The 22374-nt window shown below is 43.1% G+C and overlaps 2 protein-coding genes across 5 annotated transcripts in view; one reads left to right on the top strand and one right to left on the bottom strand.

The window, feature by feature from the left end:
* The window catches only part of FKBP14 (FK506 binding protein 14), a 31446-nt gene extending 21160 nt beyond the window's left edge, over positions 1 to 10286 (bottom strand). The window contains exons 1-6 of one of the 3 annotated variants that reach the window (XM_017836113.1): positions 9983 to 10286; positions 7895 to 8046; positions 5009 to 5136; positions 2289 to 3175; positions 1656 to 1964; positions 110 to 239 (exon numbers count right to left, since the gene is read on the bottom strand). In XM_017836113.1, the coding sequence (XP_017691602.1) occupies positions 3017 to 3175; positions 5009 to 5136; positions 7895 to 8046; positions 9983 to 10182 (639 nt within the window). In that variant the 5' untranslated portion in view covers positions 10183 to 10286 and the 3' untranslated portion in view covers positions 110 to 239; positions 1656 to 1964; positions 2289 to 3016. Of the gene's footprint in view, positions 1 to 109; positions 240 to 1655; positions 3176 to 5008; positions 5137 to 7894; positions 8047 to 9982 lie in introns of those variants that run through there. The other 2 variants (XM_017836112.1, XM_017836114.1) reach the window with 2 other exon arrangements.
* Positions 10287 to 10789: 503 nt separating this feature from the next.
* The window catches only part of PLEKHA8 (pleckstrin homology domain containing A8), a 49606-nt gene continuing 38021 nt past the window's right edge, over positions 10790 to 22374 (top strand). For both annotated transcript variants that reach the window (XM_017836106.1, XM_017836105.1), the window contains exons 1-3: positions 10790 to 10943; positions 21193 to 21309; positions 21981 to 22136. In XM_017836106.1, the coding sequence (XP_017691595.1) occupies positions 10904 to 10943; positions 21193 to 21309; positions 21981 to 22136 (313 nt within the window). In that variant the 5' untranslated portion in view covers positions 10790 to 10903. The remainder of the gene's footprint in view (positions 10944 to 21192; positions 21310 to 21980; positions 22137 to 22374) is intronic.

The raw sequence follows: 22374 nt of genomic DNA, 5'->3' as shown, positions 1-22374 counted from the left end.
TGCAGGAGGAAAGTGCTCTGTTTTGAACTCCACTTTTTCAATGCTATGTTTTACAGACATGCAGTGAGGGTTTGTTTCTTCGGGGGAAACACTTGCACTTCACACACAAGCTAGTCAAAATGTTGCTGAGTGCCTCTGAAGCTCCAATATTCCTCCCCTCCTCGAGGGACAGGCAGCTGTCTGCCTCTGGTCTCCTGCAGGTTGTTGTCTGACTCCTGCTGGCACTAGAGCAGTTTGCCCTGCGGATTAACAAGCAGATGCAACTGAGGGTAAGACAGGGAGTGCTATTTCTACCTAGGAAATCCCTTCATCTTCACAGGAGGACTTGAACGATAGCAAATGGTAATAAAGTTGAAATGACTTCTCAAATCTGCTGCTGATTCTGCAGTCTTGAAAAAACATTTTCAGTTCAATTTTGTTAGTTTAACACAGCTCTCAAAACAATGACTAAAAACAAAACCCATCCTCTCATTTGGCATAAACCTACACAAAACACCAAATAAAGCATCTTGGTCCTGCAGCTTCAATACGCAGCTGGCATTAACAAATAACTGTATCTTCAATGACAGTTATTTTTATGAAATGCTTTAAAAATCCAAGGAGAATGTACCTTTCACAACGTTCGCTTACTCCATACTCCTATTTAATACAAAAGAAACAATTGGCCCTTACTGAAGTCACATACTGGCATCCAGTTAGTTAAGCTTAACTTTTTATATATTTGGTCAGTAACATGTGCCAAGTTTTATTTCATGCTTTTATGCTTTCACTCCCCAGCTGTATGTTCTAAGAACATGCTAAACACTGCAAATGACAATGTAAAACACTGACAGACCCAAAGTAAGTATCAGTTTTGCTATTCCTGGAAGGACACACACAGAGTATTTCCCCTTTGGTTGTTTGGGTACCTGTCAGTTCCCACATTCTAGGCAAAACTGCCTTAAGGATCAACTTCATATCCTATTAGCCCTCCTTGGCCTAGGTTCCCACATAGTCAACAGAGAAAGACTGGAAACTCTACTTGCTAAGGCATCTATCCCAATATAACACACATGACATGAGCTGCCCCCAGGTGCCTAATACTCTCCTGACTGCAGGGGAAATCAAGACACTCAGCACAGAACACATAAGCAACCTTGGGCAAGCTGAAGTCAGGTAAGCTTGATTTTCCTAACTGATGAGAAAAAAAAAATCATTATGCAAAACCATGCATGGTAAGAAGAGCTAAATAGGTAATGATTATTCATTATTTCCTCACAATAAAAGAATCAGGGTAGGCAATGAGCCTAAAACCGAAGGGAAATATTTTCCTACACTATTCTACTGTGAAACTCACTGCCACAGAAGCAAAAGTATAAAAGGGCGTGAGAAAACTAGACGGTATCATTGAGGAAAAATACCTAAAGATTACTGAAAACAAAATACATTGCTACAATTCCTTGTCATTTAGAACAACAGCCACAAAATGTCAGATGCTGGAAGAAAAACAAAACAAAACAGCCCACCACTGCATACCTTCAGTGACACTTTTTTCCCCCAGAAAACAAGCCACTATTGACAGCAATCTGTAATGTCCATAAATTGAACTCTGTTTAATGAAGCAGTCTTCTAATCCTTAGTTGCAACACTAGGTGGCAGGGAAACATCTAACTCACCTACAGCATTGAGAACCTTGAATGCAGAGTCTCACTTGGCAGTAGTCAAGGATTAGTGCAATGCAGCAATCTCAGGATCATATAGCTCGATTTGCTTCATGTCCTTACATAGCTCTGGGCAACATTTTCCAAGTACAATGCTGTGTTCATAGACCCATAGGTTAGTGGTGTCAGAATACAGGCTATTCTTTCCCTGAGATGCCTTCCCCTCTCATTTAAGAAATCATGGATGATTGCAAAACATTTCTTCCTCTCAAAAACGAGTTCAAACAATTCCATTTTGTGTTTGAATCCTCATGATCACCATCTCTGTAAAGACACAGCACCACAACATTTACTTCATGTCCCCGTTTTTCTAAAAATTCACTTTATTATTTAAAATTCACATCACTTGTGTGCTACTTGTGAAAAATACTGCAAAGGGGCAATGAAACAAGTTCTGCAACTCATGCAGCTGCAAAGCAGGCAAGCCCATGGAAATTGTTCTTCAGGCCATACTGATCCTCCTGTCAATACACTTTTCCTCTTTTAAGATCTCCCTCCAACTGTGAGGAGAAAGGTGTGATCTTTTTCAATGAATGCAAACTCTGAGTTTCAAAACAAATGTGTGTACATTTAAAGGACACCACCTACCTCTGCACTGCAGCATAATTTGCTGTTTTCCAAATTACAGACATTTCTTAGAATGTTGCTGGCAGTAGAAGTCTGACATTTAACTCTTGCCTTGTTCACATAATTTAACAAAAAACGCAGACAATTGTTGGCATGGGTGGTAACACTCTACCTTCAGAAGGGCAAAATCAGCACATGATAATCATTCTTCTCATTCAGCTTTGTACCATTTCCTCAGCTGTATAAAGAGATGCTGATGCCTTCCAGTACATCCTTTTAAAATCTGCAGGAAAAACCCCCGAGGTCAGCTCTGCTTTTTAAGCAGTGACACACAAGAAGGAAGGTCAAGTATTTAAGACACAGACTAGAAGTTATACATAAAGAAATTGCTGAAAGTGATCCTGGCACACAAACAAATCACAGAAAGTCATTGAACTGGATTTTGATTTTCACAATGTTTGATAACTAGAAAGTTTGTTTCAGTTCTGAAAAATAAGTTAATACAAAATTTAAAAAATACTGATGTGCAAGTCTTTGCTGTATAAAAGGAGGTACATTTTCATACTTTAAAATAGTTTAAAACAGTTTAAAACATTCATACATAATGAACAGAAATTCTCTTTTATATAAACAAAGTGTTTCTTTGCCAACAGCAATCATCAACTCCAAAACACAGAATTAAGATGACAGGAGAACCAGACAGTCTAAGTCACCGCTATTTGTGTCCAAAAAAATTATGCCACCCTTTTCTACAGCTCATCATGCTTGTATGTAAATTCCCTTGCAGATATAAACCCATCACTGTCTTCATCTTCTTTATCAAAGATGTCTTCAACCAAAGCATCATGCTGTGTGTCATTTACCACTGCTCCATGCTTTTCAAATTCTTTCTTCAAGTAAATTTTCACCTATCAGACAAAAGGTGAGAGATAACACTTTTAGGCTTATGCAAGAATTGATGACTGTAGTGTAAGAGAGGGCCACCATGTTCAGGATGGTAGTATTAGATAATAGATACCTTCTCTCCTGTGCCACTGCCAGAATAATACTTGTCTGACTGATTCTGCAGCTCCTATCAGTGATGAGAGTCTTTAGTAATAGAAGTGACAGTAAAACTAGCAAATCTGCTGCCATAGCTTTATGGTACCTGACTGAAAAATGAGCCAGGACAGCTTGTCATCTGATGTCTATACAGTAAATTATAAATAGCTAGGCAGAAGTTATTAGCTGCCAATTGGTCAGAGACCCAAACAACTTTTCTACATCCTAGCACTTTGACAAACCAGAAGATGTAAACAGCTGCCCCAAATATATAAAGAAATCTGTCACAACCTCAGTGTTTGCTGCTCTAATGGGAACTACGTTAAATGATTTGTAGACATCTCAAAATTTCGAATGACAAAGAGTCAAGGTAGCTTTTAAGCAGACTTCTGGAACAGTTACTTACACTAAGCTAATTACTAATGGTAAGCAGTGTTTTAAACAAAATCAGATTATTTTTACTCAGTTTCTACAGTTTAACTGTTGAGATTCCAACTGTTCTGAATTGCAGAGCCTTCTATAAGAATAACAATACCAACATACCCACCTGTGAAACAGATACCACTTGTATAAGAATTGTAACAGTGGACTGTTAGCAGCCAGATAAATGGGCCATGTTTCAGGGCTGTTTTATTAACTTCACACTGTGGTGTTTGTTAGGGTTATTGCTTACATTTCCAACACACAGCTATTAGGCACCCTGACACTGTCTGATGCATAGTACAAATGATTAGCCTACTGGGTCTAGTAAACTGTACCAGGCTCAAATCAAAAAGAACTCAGTTGTTTATACTAGGTTCTCATGGATCAATTTTGCACATTGGGAAAGCAGAAGACTGAAAATGAGAGGCAAACAGAAGGTGAATAATGCTGACTACACGTCCTTCACAGAATGAATGCAGTGAAACAGGACTGCCCTACAGCAGCAGAACTTCTAATTCCAGTTTATTAATAAATCAGCAATTAACTCCAAAAAGCCCTGAAGTCTGGCTTTATTCTGAAGATGCTTTCTTTCACCCAAGTCTCCCATAAGCACGCATGGGTCATGTGCCTATGCTCCAGCTTACCAAGGCTCCTTTGGAAGCCCTTTGGAGTCCAGAATTTTCACTAGGATGCAAGGCTCAGAGTAGTGCAGCACAGATGTGCACTCCTGGCTTAGTTTTACTGAAAAAGTCTATTGCTAAGGTACAAGTAAGTATGTGAGCTGAAGCCAATCAAGAAAGGCAAACCACAGACAGGAGCTAGCTAATTGTTGAGCAAGGAATAACATTTAGTAAGAAAGGCACCAACATGAAAATGCCAAAAGCATGAAAGGCAAAAAACAAAGCTGAGAATTGTAGGGCAAAAAACAAAGAAAGTCATCTCCAGAGAAGAACAGAGGCTCACCCTTCCCCACATGACTAATGACCACCGGGCCACCAGGGGCCTTGTGAGTGTCTTACCATTAATGGTATCAGTTCAGCATTAATGGTATCAGCTAACAACTCATTAGTTACCTCAACTGTCCATCACCCAATAAATAATTCCCTTAAGTACTAAGTAGCATGTATTCTGCTTGTTGAGTTGCTCTGTGCACAGCAGTAGCTAAAATCTAACTTGTGTATAGATACTTCTCTAGCAGGATCAAGTTAAGCCTATCTTTTCTTTTTCACTGTCCCATTCTGTTAGATTTGCTCACAAGAGAAGAGTAACCCACTCACCTCTTGCTTGGACAGTTTCCAGTCATCATTAAGATCCATCTCTTGGAATGACTCATGAGACCGTGGCCCATTTCTAATTTCTAGAAGGTCAATGTTGAAAATCAATGTGCTCTCAGGTGGAATTTTTCCTGCCCAAAATGGAGAAAAGTTAAAAACAACTACACATTCAGTGCCATACAAAAGCCACATGCATCAGAGCAATGTTCCAGTAATCCTACTTATTTCAAAGCATCCTGCAATTTGAACTAACACGGATAAGCATCTGTAACAGTGATAACCGTAACCATTTCAGACAGTGGCCTGGACTCTGAGCAGCCCTTACAGCATATACACAACTTTAAATGCAACTACTTTTGCTGGAGACCACCAGGTGTTGATGTGAGCTCTTATTCAGGAATCATCATCACAAGTTTCTTAAATAACATTCTTGAATAATTTTTTCATGGCCAGAGCCAGTTGAAGAGGAAAACAGTAAAGGAGACTGTACAATCCAGGAGGCTACAGCCAAGACTAATGGACAGGACAGCAAGAACAGAGAATTTAGTCCTCCCAATACACCATTACCCTGCCAGGCTCCAAATTCCTCTCCACTGCCAACTGACACCCTGTATCTGCTATTCTGCCACTGCAAAAAAACTCATTTGCAGAGAAAGACAGAAGGGCAGCAATGATGCCAGTATCCCACAGCTATCTCTGGACTGCTGCACAAGGCACTGAGCTATTTCCAAACACACAGCAGAAACTAAGTATATAAACCTGACCAAAAGGCATGTGTTGTCACAATGTCATTTTTGATGCAGGTGAGAAGACCAGTAACTTCCTAATAGTGCCACAGACACACCCCCCCCAGCTGCCACCACCCTTCAAGCATTTCAGTTCATTAGGCATTGGCTTTTACAGGGATGTGATACGCCCTCATGCTGATGGCTGAAAGTATTGTCAAAGACCTTTCAGCACATCACTTTGCCATTTTATATAGAGAGGGATTGAATAGGACCAAGTATATTTCTATATTGGATGGCAGCACCCCAAAAAATATTCCTATCCCTTGAGAATATAGGGAAAAAACTAATCCACAGCATCTACTTTGGAACTATGCTGTTAAATATACTCTGAGCTGCAGGAACAAACAAGCTTGTAGATTTCTGAGATGAATAAACGCGAAGAAACTTCTGGAAATAGAGGGTACAGTGCCCTGATCAGATTTTGGGACACAGGTCATTTTTCTGAGTGTTACAGAAAAAGGCATCTGACTTGAATGATGAGTCAGAGAGCAAGCAAGGTGGGAGGCTAGTGAAATTATTTGCATTTGGAGTAAAGCATGAAGAAAATGAAATAATTGTCTTCAAGGGCATAATTGAAAATAGAAACACAATTATGCTCAAATATTTCAAAGTCTTCCTAAAGTAAGTAGTTTCTTACAGCAGTTAGCACCGTTTACTTGTTTAACCTTCTTGCATTACACACAGAGGTAGGGTTCAAAAGTCTTTGAAGAACAACTGTAGTGCTTTACATATTAATCAGAGCAATTAGGCCTGTGATGACTATGTGAGCACTGCAGCATTTCATATCTTTTTGTAGAAAAATTTACAGCTGTGCCCTGCATACAGGCAACGAGCTGACCACCACAAGTTTCCACAACTTTCCCGTTCTCTACTAGAAACATGATTATTACTTCTAATACTATGTCCTGAATCCCAAACCAAGGCTTCTAGAAAAAATTTTTTTAAAGGGTATTTCAAGAAAGCAGGGTATGGAGTATGCTGTGTGTATGGAATACTACTTAGCATGATGTAATAATGGAGGACTACTTAGCCTGTGTTCAGCCCTACTTGTCAGATACAGACATGCAAACACTCCTCACACCTATAACAGTCTCATATTAATCAGAGACAACATTAGCAGGACGGACTATATGATCCTAGACATTTATCCTTCCTGCGTTGAAACCCTGCATTACCACAGGTCCTTTGTGGCAACTCTTGTCGTGACAAAAATAGTCATAATATTTGCTCGAAAAAAGTTAACTAAAACAGACCTTGTAAGGCAGAAGCAGAGCCTTCCCGCATCATTCAAGATGCCATTTGCTTAACTGTACCTTCCAAATCTGCCCTCCCATTAAAACAGAAATCTGGAAACACTGAAAGGAAAACTCCCAAACACCATCAGTAGTAGCCAGGTTGAGAAAACCCTACAAGAAACGCTTTTACCTGTCTGCACACCATTCAGCACATTCTCAGTAGGTGACAACGTGATTGCTCATGCATCTGCACATCTTATTATGGTTAACAGGGATCACTGCCCACACTGAAAACAGCTATAAGAGGTAAAGAATTAATGTCCCTATATGGATAAATAAATAGTGACTTTTCACTGTATCAGCTAAAATCTGGTTGGGCAGCAGTACAGGGAGTTTCTTAGGGTTTTAAAAGAAATCTGCAAGCAAGAATGAGGCTTGCACATGCACATTCAAGAAGTATTACCACAAAAACAGATGCAACAGCCAAAAAGCCAACTGTTACCTAGTAAACCACCTCCACTTGATTGAAAAAAAAAAGGTGAAAACAAAGCAAAGGAAAAAAAAAGAAAAAGCAGAGCACTATTGAGGACAGCACTAACAGAAAAGACACTTGGAACATAAAGCACAGCAGCTACCATCAATTTCTTGTGGGGGATTTTTTCCCTGCATTCACCACATAACGACTTACTGCTTATTTCTGCAGAAAATAAATTTGAGAGAAAGAGCACCTGACTCCATCAATTTTTCTTACTTAACAGAATCTTCCTGGAAAGCTAGAAAGCTTGCTACCCTTTTAGGGCAAGAACAACAGTAAAATACAGAGATTAAAAGCAACTGAAGTACGAGAAAGGCTTCAGGTGTTTTACCTTTCCCTTCTTTTCCATAGGCAAGGGCTGGTGGAATAGTTAGCTTCCGCTTCTCTCCCACACACATGTCCTTCAAACCTCTGTCCCAGCCTTTGATAGCTTCCCTTATGCCAAGTGTAAACCACATAGGTTGACCATTGTTATGCTTGTGACTAGAAAAGAAAGGAATAAAACACTTATTATTTAAACATCTAGTCCTATAAAAGGCACATGGAGCAAATGGAATATGCTTATAACATAGATTTATAATCAAAACCACACCACTGCTCAGCACCCTGACATTTCTCAAACACCTAGACTTTCAAAGTCTTTAAAATTATACTTTGCATAATTGCAAGGTTCCTTGAGAAGCAGAAAGAAATAAAATAACATCTACACGGTGTGTTTATGACAACACTGAGCAATCTGGATCCCCATCTTCACTTCCCTGCTCACCTATTTCCACTTGGAAACTGATCAGACTAGAAGGACATTTCTACTTAAAAATCCACAATCAAGGCCATGCATACTCTTCGGTACATCGCAAATCAAAACCCAGCCTGGTCATGATTACAATATACCTTTTAACATGCTTAGAAGTACCAGCCTCACCTCTTCGAAAAAAGTTGTTAGAAAAAACTCAAACGATAAAATAACTACACAACGGATAGTCTAGAAAAAACAGAAACAAATGCATGCAAAATAGTCGAGTTTAAATTAGGGAGACCCAATTTAACCAGGTGGTACAACCCGGACAACTTTCACTCTACTGACAGACACAGAATTTAAAAGCTCTACTTGCAGGAAAGGTGCTTAACAAGAAAACAGAGCACTTACAGAGATTAGTCAGCAGCAAAAACTTAAGAGTGTCACTGGAAGTTCTTTTAGAGAGGCAGGTTAACTACAAGAGAAAATTAGTGAATTTTAGTTGAGTTGTCTACAAGAGCATAAACATGCAAAACTGTCTTTTTTTTTTTAATATGTTCCATAAACATAGCCTTCAGGCACAGCCTGCAGAGAGGTGAGCATTTTGCTGTCTCCCACGATTAACACTTCGTTGATGTTTTACAGGACATCCAGCATTAGCAAGTCGTTGCAGACTCTTAGCAGACTCCCTCGAATTTGTGGCTCTTCCTCCTATTTGCATTACTGTGGCTCTCTTATATTGACTTGTCCGGTCGGGAGTAGGTGAAAAATATCCTTTCGGTAATGAAAAGCTGTTATTGTGCTGCCCGTAGTGGAAGGACACGTATAACTTTTTTTTTTTACCTAGAAGTTTGCTTTAGAAACCAGAAAATTTGTGCATAGAACAAGACCTATTAAACCGCTGAGATCACATAGCAAAACTTGCACTTAAATCACAGAATCATAGAATGGCTTGGGTCAGAAGGGGTCCTAAAGATCATCTAGTTCCAATTCCCTTGCCATGGGCAGCAGGGACACCTTCCACTAGACCAGGCTGCTCAGAGCCTCATACAACCTGGCCTTGAACAGTTCCAATGATGAGACATTCACAACTTCTCTTGGCAACCTGTCCCAGTGCCTCGCCACCCTCACAAAATTTCTTTCTAATATGTAACCTAAACCTACTCTCTTTCAGCTTGAAGCCATCTCCCCTTCTCCTGTCACTACATGCCCTTGTATTTTAAATAGTCTCTCTCCATCTTTCTTGTAGGCTCCCTTCAGGTACCGGAAGGCTGCAATTTGGTCACCCCAAAACCTTCTCTTTTCCATCCCTGAAACTGTTCAAGGCCAGCTTGGATGGGGCTCTGAGCAACCTGGTCTAGTAAAAGGTCTCCCTACCGATGACAGGGATTGAAATTAGATCATCTTTACGGTCCTTTCCAACCCAAGCCATTCTATGATTCAATGATTTGGGATGGGATATGGGATGGCCCATCCCTGGAAGTGTTCAAGGCCAGGCTGGAAGGGGCTCTAAGCAACCTGGTCGAGTGGAAGTCTCAAGGGAACTTTATAGTCCCTTCAAACCCAAGCCATTCTATGATTCCATTTTACACACACACACATATATATATATTTATATATATATACATATTTCCCCGCGCAAGCTCGCCCACCAGCTCGCCCGGAGACGCGCCGCTTACTTACGTGGAGTGAAACATGGAGCCGTCCCTCTCCAGGTAGCCCTCGTAGTGAACCAGCATCATGTCCCCCCACTTTGTCTTCCTGTGGCAGATGAACGGCTTGTGCAGCACCTCCACCTTCACGTCGGCGGGGGGGATCAGCGCCGCGCCCGCGCAGCCCAGCGCGGCGCACAGCAGGGCAGACCGCAGCAGCGCCGCCGCCATCGCCGCCACCTCCTCTCGGCTCACCGGGCCGCCATCCCGCAACCGCAGCCTTAGTCGCAGCCCAAGTCGGTCGGTCGGTCCGACGTGGCAGCGGCGTTCAGCGCTCCTGACTCCCGGCGGTCCGGCTCCCCCGGCTCGCCCTCTGATTGGCTCGCATCAGGGCCAGCCAGGGAGAACCCACGGCCCATTGGGGCGCGCCTCTGTCAGTCCCCCAGCTCGCCCAATCGGCAGGCTCGGCTGAGCGGAGGGGTGGGCGGGCCCGTGCGGTCCGGGCAGTCCCAGTGCCGGCGAGCGGGGGAGCCCTGCGAAGCGCGCGCACAATAGAGCCGGCCGCTGCCGGCCGCTCATTGGGCGGCGCCCGCGCGGAGGGCGCGTTCCGATTGGCTGCGGGCGGCCACCTGCTCTGGGCGTTCCGCGCCTGTTCCGTCCCCCCCGCGCTCCCCGTTCCCGCCGGTCACGCGGGCCGCGATTCACAGAGCGGTTTGCGCCGACGTAGCGCCGCGGGGCCGCTCGGGGGCTGCGCGGCTGTGGCGCGCGCTGCGCCGGGAGCGTGGCGTCGGCAGGGGGCGGGCGCGCCGCGGGCCGGGCGGGGCGGGCGCCCCCCCGCGATGGCGCTGGGCGGTGGCGGGGAAGGCGCGGCGGGGCGCGGGCGGCGGCGGCGGCGGGCGGCGTGACCCCGCCGGGGGGCGGCCGCGCTGCATGGGGCCGGGGGCCGGCCGGCATGGAGGGGGTGCTGTACAAGTGGACGAACTACCTGAGCGGTGAGTTGCTGCCGGTGCTCAGCCACGGCGGGACGGGGGCCATTTTCTCCTGTATATATATTTATACAACTACATATGTCTCTGTTCGTCTGTGTTGGCTGGGTGTGGGTCAGCGCTGCCCCCTGACCTCGCCGTGCACGGGAGCAGCCCCGGCCCACCCCGGTTTTCCAACCGCGCCGCCACATGGTCCCCGCCCGGTTTTTATCCCGGTGCCAGCGCTCGCCCGGGGCGCCCCGCGCCCTCCCCGGATCGTGGGTTGGGGTTTGGGGTTGTTTCGGGTGCGCCGGGTCACGCTCGAGCAGTGAACTTCCCCATCCTACACACACCCCCGTGGAACTTCTGTTGAGGCGAGCCGGGGTTTCGGGGGAATCCCGGAGCTGGGATTCGGATGAAAATGCTTGGGGAAAAAAAAAAAAGAAAATAAAAAAGGGGGCTATCCTGCTAGCTCTAGGCCCAGATTTTAATTTTTTGGGTGTTCCCGTGCCAAAGAAGGCTTGACTTCCATGGCAGAGCGGCAGCAGCCGTGTGTGGGCAGGAGGTGAAAGGTGGTGGGGTCAGGAGCACCGCAGAGGCGGAGAGGATCCAATGCCACCCGTGTTCTGTGGAATGTCCACCGCCAGGATGTTCACATGGAATCGGGAGAGGCAGAGTCATGTGACTTGGGGTCGTGGATGGGAGTCTTGCCCAGTGCAAACCTCTATTGGAACAGTTGGGAAACTTGGTGGTCAGAGAAAAACAACCACGACCACCCTGCGCTGCCAGGTGCGAGTGTTGCTCCGTAGTGTGTGTACGTAGGTTGCCGCCTTGCTTCGGTTTTTCTCCAGAGAGGCTGGAACAGCTGCACCTCTCTGGTTTGCTGGGAAAGTGTAGGAAATCAAAATTAAACAAAGGGAAAGCTGAAGCACAAGCAAGTATTGAATTAATGTGGCAGGGGGATGGGAAGGAGTAGTGTGAGAGCCTGGATTTATTTGCGTGCTGGAAGATTGCTGAGACTTTTCCCCTTTAGGCAGTAGATGTTCTGGATGGGGAATCAAAATTTGTCGGGTCTCAGTGGATAGACATGGATTTTTGTTGTTGTTGTTAATTATTTGTGAATGCTCTTGATTTATGAAGTCTGTGGCAGTAGGAGCAGCCATGCTTGGCTTTTTCATTTCAATTGCAAAACGCTGGCAGTGATACTAGTCTATACTATACTAGACATACTAAAAATGTCTGTGGTTCAGTTGATCTCAAGTTTTATGTGTTTTTCTTTGCATTGCTGAGATGCTGGGGTGTATTTGTAAGCCTTGCAATTGCTTTCTTGCCATGAGATTTGGAGAATGTGTGTCTGTGGGAAGCAGTGCATGTTGCAGTAACTGACTGGCATTTGACGTTTTAATATTAGTGCCCGAGTGTTCGTGTGGTTGGCTCAGCTGGATTTGTCTTCTGTTTTGATGGTAAAATGAAGACTTAAGAAATATTAAGTTTCCATCAAAATTAAATTTGTTTTTGCTAGCCACAGTGATAAGCGCTTCCAACCGAATGACCCTTCATGAAGAAGGGTAACACTTTGCAAACCTCAGCCGTAGGTGAATGCATACAGAGGGAAGCTCTTGTCCTTGGATATGTGAGATTTGCACTGTCCTAAAACTAGAAGAGGTTTCGTTCTCAACAGAGAGAAAAATCTGTGGTGGAGAATTGAGGCATCTTTCTGACTTCTCGTCAAAACTTGACTCTGCTAGCAAGTGTGGTGGTCAAGGTCTCTCCATACCTTTCCTGAGGTTGTAGAAGGTCTATGGTATGTTTGAGAACAATAAATTTGCTGTTCTGCAAGTGAACTGTGCCTACATGTGCTTTCTTTTGGCGTAAAATGAAGACTTCCTGCCCTGAAGCCATTGTATTATAAACTTATTCAGAGATTAAAAAAAACCCCCGTCATTCTGGAATGTGGTGTTTATTGTAGCAATAGCAGAGAGCTGTAGACAGGAAAGCCTCCTTTCGGGGATTAAAGGAAGTAAGAAGATTCAACAGGTCATCCAGAACAGTATTTCTGCCAGTATTCTGCCCCCAATATGCTTTTCCTGTTGCTCAAGGTTGACTAATCTGGTGCTGCATAGTGTGAATGATGCACACAAAAAGCAAAGAAAGTGTGTGGCATCTGTATATCACTGTGTGCCTGTGCTACTAACACAATGCTGATGTAAACATGAACAGCAGGTACTTTTCTCCTCAGAATGAGGAACACACTTCAGAGTCAGAGAAGAGATAGGACATTCACCAAAGAACAAGCTTAAAACTGTAGAAAAGAACTGCTTTTCCTTGTTGCTGTGAGAGAGGAGCTGATAGTCTGTTGGTAATTGAGTCTTTTCTGGGAATTTTGGTTTTGTAATGTCTTATGTCATCACCATCATGAGAGGTCAAGTCCACATCAACCTGTTTCCCCCTAGCTCTTGGACCGGGAGCTAGATCTGTTTTGCAAGTTACATGGTTTTTGACAGCAAGAACATTTCAGAAGTAGGAAACAAGTTTGGTTTTCCGTGGGCAAAGGGCAAAGAAAGCACAGCATGATTGCCAGCAACTGAAAGACAGATTAGTTTACCTTACTGCTTAAAGAAGTTATCTTGTTTGTAATAAATGCACTTGTTTGCTTTATATAGATTAGGATAAATTAAATCAGTATTACCTGGTTGCCACTTGGAGATAAGGTTTTTCTTCCGGTGTTGATTCTGCAGTCACACTGTACTTTCTATATGCAGGGTTTCCAGTGCTGCCTCTGAAATCTCTGAGTTTAGAGAACTGAGATTTGAGTTTTTCTCTGCGCTAATGCAATGGCCACCAGATAGTGATTTCTCAATGTGTTACTTTTGTTTAAGTTCAAGTGAAGCATGCCAGCTTTGTATCAGATATACATGCACACAGGTCTAGCCTATGAAAATGCATTAGGAGGTTGTAATAAATGTGTCCTGTGATTGCTCTTGTCTATGCTTTACCCACTAAATTGGTTTAAAACCTGAAGGGAGTAGGGAACTTTGGAAGCAGAATTATCAATTGTCATACAAAGGGTGACAGCACTTTTTCTCTTGGGCAAATATATAATACATCTGCAGACTTCAGATTATTAATCCTTAAAATCCCGAGCTGGGTGACTTAAATCGTGCAGGTCTGTAATTTGGTCTCAGCTGAACCTACAGTCAAAGTGTGTAACATGATTTTTAAAAATTCCTTGATTTCATCCTTTGCCTATTGTCTCTATCTAATGTTAGCATTGTTCAGCGAAGTTTGTGGAGGCTGGGGATGGACTTATTGCTTGGGTGTATAACTGTTGTTTCAGTACTACTTATTGTAGTAAGCAGTTGGGGTGATAAAGGTGTCACCCTCTGCCTTCCCTGTTGCTCCTCGGTCTGTTTTGCTGCTGCTGCCTGTAGTCTTGGCTGAGCATAAGGCATTCTGGTGCGAACAGCATCAAAGCCAGATCCTCGCTGCAGTGTTGTAGCGTGACTGGTCTCAAACTGCTTGCAGGATAGAGAAAGGAGAGAGCGGAGCTGAATTGCCCATGTAGGCTGTTCTTTGGTGTTTGAACTCTCCAACTGAACTCAAATCTGCAATTCATGCTCTTTGTTAAGCATACCTTCTTATTCATAAAATAAATTGATTTAGTCTTTGGAGATTGCCTTGTAAAAGTCATCTATGATTTTGATTTCTCAACAGGTTTATAGAATGAGTAAGCTATTGCTGGGAAGCAGAGCATGGAGTTGGGGAATACGTTCCTTCAGTGGTATTTGAGAGCTTGGCACTTTCAAGTTGATTTTTTTTCTTTCTGCTGAAATTCAGTTTAGTTTACATATTCAGTGTAGGCACACACCTTACCTGGGATTGCTGGCCACAGGCGGGATTGCTGGCCACAGGCAGGATTGCTACTAACTCTGGAGAAGGTGATATGTATCAGCTCTTGGCTTGGATATCAAAGACAGCTTCGTCATTAGAAAGAAAAATGATGACTACTTCCACTGGCTTGCCTGGTATTTGTTACATGCTCCACAAAATACCTTTGATCGCTTTTCCTTACAAAGCTAAGCTTTTCCCGATATTTAAATATTCACTTCCTTATTTGTGCTGAGTAACTCTAACTCTAATTTGTCTTCCTCAAGGCATGATACACTCGCATTCATGCCATCACCAGTGATGCTGCATCACACCACATACTGTAGTTAGCTCTCCCCATCTTCCTGTATGTAATCATTCCCTCTCAGTTTATTGTTGTGCTTTGAATTCTTTTCAGTTTATCCCAAGATGCCAAGAGCCAGCACCAAACAGTAAATTTCAGCTTTCACATGAAACTTTGAACTACCCTTGTCTCTAATGATTCAGAATTCCTTAATGAACTTGGGGGGAGGGTTCAAGAAAATGTGAAAAAGCGTTAGTTCTTCTATCTTGAATCTGGATGCACATGATATTGCTTAAAGTGAGTCTTTGTTTTGGGAGTTTAACAAATCTGGCCTTTTAGGATGGGGGACACATACACTTCAGTTGATAGCAAGCTATGGAAATAAGGTCCTCTGTTTCCAGAGATGGAGGAAGTAATCAAAAACTTCACACTTAGATAAACATTTGGTTCTAAAAAGTTTTTTATTATTTCCCCTTCATTGTAGCCTCTGGTTGTAGTCCAAGTCCTGATTGTATAAAATTAGAAGTCTGGCTTTTATGGAGGTGGACCTAGACAGCTGAGGTTTCTGTTGCCTTTAGGGCAATAGTCTGCCTTCTATTACTGGCTCTAGGTGCTTTCAGAGACCAAGTGTTGGTTTAGGTGGATGCCTGAGTCTCACCCAGTTCTGGCTACACTTTTCACACAGAATGCATCAGGGCCTGGTTAGTTAATTCTCTCTGGACTTTTCTTAATTGTGTTTTTGTGGTTTGACCTTCTTTCTCATGGCTTTCTTCCCTTCCCCCTGTTTTTCCTCATGCAGCAATCTTGCTGTTGTCCAGCCTATTTGGAATTGAGTAATGTGCTTGCAGTAGAAAAGTTTGATGAGGCTGCAGGAATAGAAATCGGTGTCCCCTCTCTCCTCTGTAAGTGTTAGAGCAGTGCTGCAGAGCCTACATGGTGCAGCGTTCCCTGGTGCAGGTATGCTGCAGTACCAGTGCCTCTGCATTCAGTCCTTCTGCACTGAAGTGAGTAAGTGTCCACGGGGAACGGCTGGATAGGACAGAAGCAAAAGGTGTGGTAGACTGATGTTGAAGAGATATTGCCATGTGGTATCTGTATGTGCTTACATAAATTCACTGTGTTGGCTCCGTCTGGCCTGATAAGCACCCCAGGGGTCAGAGACAGGAACAGTTGTTTGCTGGGGCTGGGAAGTATAGAGAGAGGAGAAAAAGTCCTGGGAGCTTTGTATGACTTAAATTAGTGCATCTGAGCAGTGGCCTGCATTACTGAACTTTTGCCTCCATCGCTCACCACAATCCCCGCTCTGCCCTTCATCCTTTCACTGAGTTCCCTTCAAAAATGCCTCATGACATTTTTGTGCCCTCTGTGCCTTGGCCAGTCACTGGCATGAAATCGTTTGCAAAGAAACCCAGTTGCCCTGTGGTGGCAGGATGATTTTTGAATGCTGCTAGCATTGCCCTAACACTTGTGATGGAAGCAAAGGTGGACTTTATGGAACTCCTATGAGAAAAATCATTTGGGAGAAGGTCATTGTGTTACAGCTGGTTCCAGCTGTTGCTTCATTCACTTGAACCTCTAATGTTCCTCAAACAAGTGCTTTTAAAAGTGATACTATTGTTAAAGTGCTAAGTCTGTTAACTTCATTACCTTTATGGGCTTTTGGTATTGATTCTTGCTGTTAATATGCACGTAATCAGAATAAAATTGCAATATTTTATTTCCAATAAATAAATATTTTGTTTAGCTGCTTTCTAGGTGAGAGGATAATAGCTCAGAGAATAGGCATGGATTGTCATACGCTCCTATCTGCCTTTCTGGTGTTCCTTGTGGATACAGATGGGATTTTTATGGCGTTAAATTGTTTTGTTGTTAAATTAAGGCTGCAAAAGTGTGTTCCAGCATCCGGGAAATACTGTGTAGCCTTAGGAGTCTGTATAGAAAAAGTAGGCAGCAGTTCTGGGTGCAGATTGCTTGTGTCAAGATAACCAACTGTATTACTTCTGTTTCTTGAATCCAAATAAAGGTGAAAAGTTTCAAGTTAGAACTCTGTGATATACTTTTTTGCTAAACGCCTTTCCTGACTAAAAATCTTGTGGTGACTGCCAGCATGAAACGTGTGGCCACATGAACTAAACTTAGGCAATCAGCTGTCACAAACTGGATTGTAAGATTTGGTGTGGGTGCCCAGTAGTCAAGATTGCAAGCATGCTGAGATCTTAAAAACAAGTGTTTCATCCATGCGTGATATGGAGATTTCCATAGCCTTAATTCCCCTGGGAAATCCCCGTCTGTTGGACGTTAGCACATTAAGACCAGAAGTGTCCTTCCGGGCTTCTTGCGAGACACCGGCACTGTCTTGGTCCTGTTAGAGCTGAGTTTTCAGCAGCTCCCATCCAGCTGTCACTGGCTGACACAGTGCTGTGCAGAAGCTGCGATCCTTCTGTCCTTGGGCACTGGGAGATAAAGCAGTAGGTGGTGGTACGATGAACACATGGCACAGTTTACGTTTTCTCAGGGTGGGGTGAAACGACAGGTATTGCCTGCTCTTGCTGTGTGATGTCTCTAACCTTCAGGGCACCTGCTCTAGTACTCTTGTGACCCTGCAGAGAAAAACAGGGATCCACCCCGCTCTGCCATTGGCAGCTAAGTCTTTGATCTTGCCCATGATATTAGCAGTAGGAATGTGATGAGGGCTTTAGCTCCTCCTATTAGACGGATGATGTTGTAACGTGCAAAGTTCATAATTATCTCCTATCCAACTTAAAGTCTGAATTAGGATCAAAGAAATCCAAGGACTATCTATTGCTGAGTTTTTATATAAACCTATGCTGACGCTCAAGAAATTAATAAGCATAAAGTGTTACATAATTCTAGTGGAAAGAAAGCAATAATAAAAACCTGAGTATCTGGCCTTTATGCCTTTAGAAATGCAACTGGAACTGGCGTGTCTTAATTGCAGCTTGTTTTCCAGGTCATCAGTTTGACTTCTTGAGTATGTAATTCTCCCAGATGGTTTGGCTTTGTGGATGTCTGACATGATCTACATGTCTTCAAATGTTGGGTTTTTTTCTTCAGGCTTGGCACTTTGGAAGGAATGCTGTCTGGAGTCTGAGTTGTGTAACATTAAAGTTTGAATTATGTCCAAATTTCAACTGTGTTATCAAGAAATGTCAAGTTTGCTCAGTGATAGCTATATCCAGACTTCCTGAAGTGTAATGGTGGAAGTAGGCAGATCTTTCAGTCTGTGGAAACTTCTGGAGAAACAGTGAATCTTTAGCAGGCACAGATTGTTTAAGTATCTGTTTCTGTAGTGAACAGTATCAGATCTTCCAGGTACTACAGGCAGTAACTGTAAGTTTCACACGGGAGTGGGAGATGTGCCTTAATCAGTGTCTGTAAAGTTGTCTGGGATCTCTTCACTCTCTTCTATGGCTGAGATCTTAAGCTACTAATCACTTTTATTGTGCATTGCATTTTATTGTCTTTTTTTACACATACCTTTCCTCAGCAAAGTTAATTTTTACTGTTAATGACACTGATCCTCTAAAAGGAGCTGTGGGAAGTATGAGCTGTATTTTTTCCTGCCTGTGCACCACCAGTATAAATGGACTTAGTAGACTCTTCTTCAAAGTTGTATTAGTGCTGGCACCTGTAAGACCTTTAAAGGTTCAGCTTTACCATTCTGTATGAGGTGAAGTCTGAATGCACAGTTCCAAAAATTGCAATATTCCTATGACAGTTTATGGGGACAAAATAACAGTGAATAAACCCAAGACTTGTGTTTGTGGAAGGTGTCTTTTTTCTGCTTTGTTTTTTGTTATGAGGGTTTTTCCTCTGTTCCTTGCTTGTCTGCAAAGCTGAAGCTCTTGTAATTAAAGATTGTATCCCTGTTGCAGTGCCCATGATTTGTCAGCCACGTGCTATTTTTAGCTAGTTGTTTAGGATAACCTTCCCATGGCTGCTGACTCAGTGTCAGTGAGTACCAGGTGGTTAGTGCATCTTCTGACAGAACCTTGCTGTGATTCTTTTTTTTAAATTCACTTCCTTTTATGAAAATGTATTTTTGTTAGTGTAACAATTCTGTTCTGAAAACATATGCTGTCCTAAGGTAACAATTATCTGTCATAGTCTTTTTTAATACATATCTAATAATTAAAGAATAGTTGGATTCTGCAAAAGAAGACAGGCAGTTGCTGTGTCCCCCTCAACAAAACAAGACCCAGAAAGAAAAAACCCAACCAAATGAAAACCTCAGTAAAATATATTGACTCAACATATTTTTAACCGGACTCCAAAGCGACGGAGGCAGAGTTTTCGTATGTTGGCTAATTGATTGCACAGCCTTTGATTGATGGGATGCAATTTGTTTGAGCATCAGCTGCAATTGTAAGCTGTAGGACCATGGCTGAAATGATTCATGCGCAGCAGCAGGATCTTCAGACTGAATTAGAGGCTTGTATTGACTGTGGCGCTGTGCATTATTTAAAGGATTGGTTCTGTGCCATTGAGTGTCTGAAGCAATTAACTGCTTCTCTCTGCTGAACAATCACTTCCTTTTTTTGTGAGTTCCTACATATCAATGGTGACTTTTAGGATAGTTTCTTTATTTTGGAGGCAAGACAAATAAAAATCAGTCCTTTTTTTTTAATTCTCATTCTTGTGATTTTTTTTCCTCTTCATATAAAGTAAAAGAGCATTGAGAATACATTGGCTTTTTAATGTCTTTATCTTCTTCTAGGAAATAATGGAAGAGCTCTGGAAGGGTGTGAAAAAAATACTTACGTTTAACTTATTTTCCAGCCACTCCATAACGTTCAGCAATCTACAGACCAGGTCGGCCTGGATGCAGTGGTATTGCTTGCTTAAAAAAAAAAAAAAACAAACCCAGACCCTACTCTTACTGAGCTGAGGGCTTTAGGGTTTTCTGACCCTGAGGCTTTAGGGCTTTCTGACGTTAAACTGAGTTGTGCTTGGTTTCAGCAACAGCCCAAAGGAATCAGTCTCTAGCTGGTAGGGAGCTGTCATTCCTCCAGTGTGGTATCAGTCCAAGCCCAGCCTGGACTCCTGCGGTGCTGTGCTGGTTGGCAGAGCCCTGGTGCAGGGGACAGCAGAAATGATGCCCCTCTGCAAAAACACCTAGGAGCCACATGGCCCAGATGGTCTTGTCCAAGTGTTTTTCCTGGAGATGGTTTGCTGGCACAGTGTGGGAGCTTCAGAATCTCACTCTGTTGTTCCAGGCCAGGGAAGCTTGTTGCACCCCAATAATGAAAACTGCTTTCCTCCAGTGACATTGCTGCCTTATTTCTTCTAAAGTTAATGAGCTTGTAGTTTTAATTAGACATGAATGGCATCTGTCATATCTGGTTTGTTTTTTAACTTTTTGTACTGCTGTAGTACTTCCAAAAATAGAGAACCAAAAGGGTAATTTACATCTGAAGCTGGGCAGCGGGGTGGGCAAAAGTGTACCCAGAACTAGTAATGTGGGTCTATCCTTGTGTTTTGGTTATTCTCTGGAAAGGTATCCAGAAGTCCAAGTCAGTAATTCAAGACTACTTTTTATGTGGGGAGCATGAGAGTTTCAAGAGCTGTTGAAAACTGCTTCATTGAAAGATGGTGTTCAGAAATCAACACATCCGCCTCTGTTCCCTCCTTCTGTTGATTTTTAGGAGTTTCTTACCCGTTGTTTTTTCAAGATAACTTGGCTAGCCCTTTCTGCAAGGGAAGATGACTTGGGAGGCAAGACGGCTGGGTGGCTTTTGTGAAGAGTGAAGAGGTGGGTTGAGGAGTGATGGAAGGAATTGAGGGGTGAACTTGGAAGAGAGAATGAGTCAGTAATGCCATGTTACCAAAACTACTGAAAATGACATATGGCATCTCAGACACATACAGCCATGGTCCAGCTGCCTGCAGAAAGGACATGCAGGTGCCAGAAAGCAGGGGTTATGGGGTACAAGATCCAGGCATGTCCACAAATCTTGCTACTACGAAGGGGTTAATTTTCCAGGGGGACTGAGAATCTTTGGGGCCTTATTTGCAGTGTGTCCTGAGTGAGAGAGGTGGTGGAGTTGCAGGGAGAGAACTGAGAAATGTAGTTTTGTTTTTCAGGCTGGCAGCCTCGATGGTTTCTCCTCTGTGGTGGCATCCTGTCCTATTATGACTCTCAGGAAGATGCCTGGAAGGGTTGTAAGGGAAGCATCCAAATGGCCGTTTGTGAAATTCAAGGTAACTAATATACAGTAACACTCAGCTGCATGAAATTTGTCTAATAATGTTGCATTCAAGATGAGATTTCAGGTGACAAGAGCTATTGGGCAGCTTGATTTCTTCGGTATATATTTGTGGGAACTCAGTAACTTGATCTATATGCCAGTTTTTATTCCATAGTATTTTGAAAGTGTTGAGAGAGCTGCAAGCCTCAAATATCATGGGTATTCTATCATGCAGGTGGATCTGTGTTTTTCTTGAGCTGCGGTGGAACATCGCACAGCTTCAAATAACTCCTCATAAGCACAAAGCTGAAGCTAGAAATGTGAATAATAAACTTCAGTACTAGGTCTGCTCATTCATATTGGATTATTTGCCACATCTCTGAGGTTCAGTTACAGGCTGGAAGCCTGAAAGAGAGGCTTGACAGAAGAGGTTACCCTTTCCATAAAAACTCCCAGATGATACTGATCATAAAACTACCTTTCATAGCCTTTTGTCACACAGCTGTACACATGTGTCCTGTCCATTCCCTTACTCTGAAGAGAAGTCATACAATGGTAGCAGGAGAAGTTGGAGCTGTAGGTTCCTCCTCTTTCGCTACTGTTTGACCTGCCACCTAACATATCTGTTGAGATATTTCGTCGGGCTGGGAAGGGCCAAGGGTCTGAAATCTATGTTGCTTTCAGTTCATCCTGCAGATAACACACGAATGGACCTGATTATCCCAGGGGAACAATACTTCTATCTGAAGGCAAGAAATGCAGTTGAAAGGCAAAAGTGGCTGGTTGCACTAGGAACTGCCAAAGCCTGTCTGACTGACAGCAGGACACAGAAGGAAAAAGGCAAGAACACCCTTTTGCTGGCACATGCTGTTTGCTTTATATTTCCTCATCCTTGCCCTAGTATATGTACACAGAAATGTATTAATGGGAACATTAGCCAGAAATCTCAGGTGTTAACTCCCAGGACAGGAATTTGCAAACTTCGGCTTTTTCTTAAAATGTACTATGTATAGATCATGTGAAAACTGTGTGCTGGTGGATTCTGTAAGTACAATGAGTAAGTAACTTCTGACTGTGG

Source organism: Lepidothrix coronata, unplaced genomic scaffold (genome assembly GCF_001604755.1).
Source record: "Lepidothrix coronata isolate B3197 unplaced genomic scaffold, Lepidothrix_coronata-1.0 Scaffold270, whole genome shotgun sequence".
In the NCBI taxonomy this organism is placed as follows: Eukaryota; Metazoa; Chordata; class Aves; order Passeriformes; family Pipridae; genus Lepidothrix; species Lepidothrix coronata.
The sequence above is the reverse complement of the archived record's forward strand: the minus strand, read 5'-3'. Positions and strand labels throughout refer to the sequence as shown.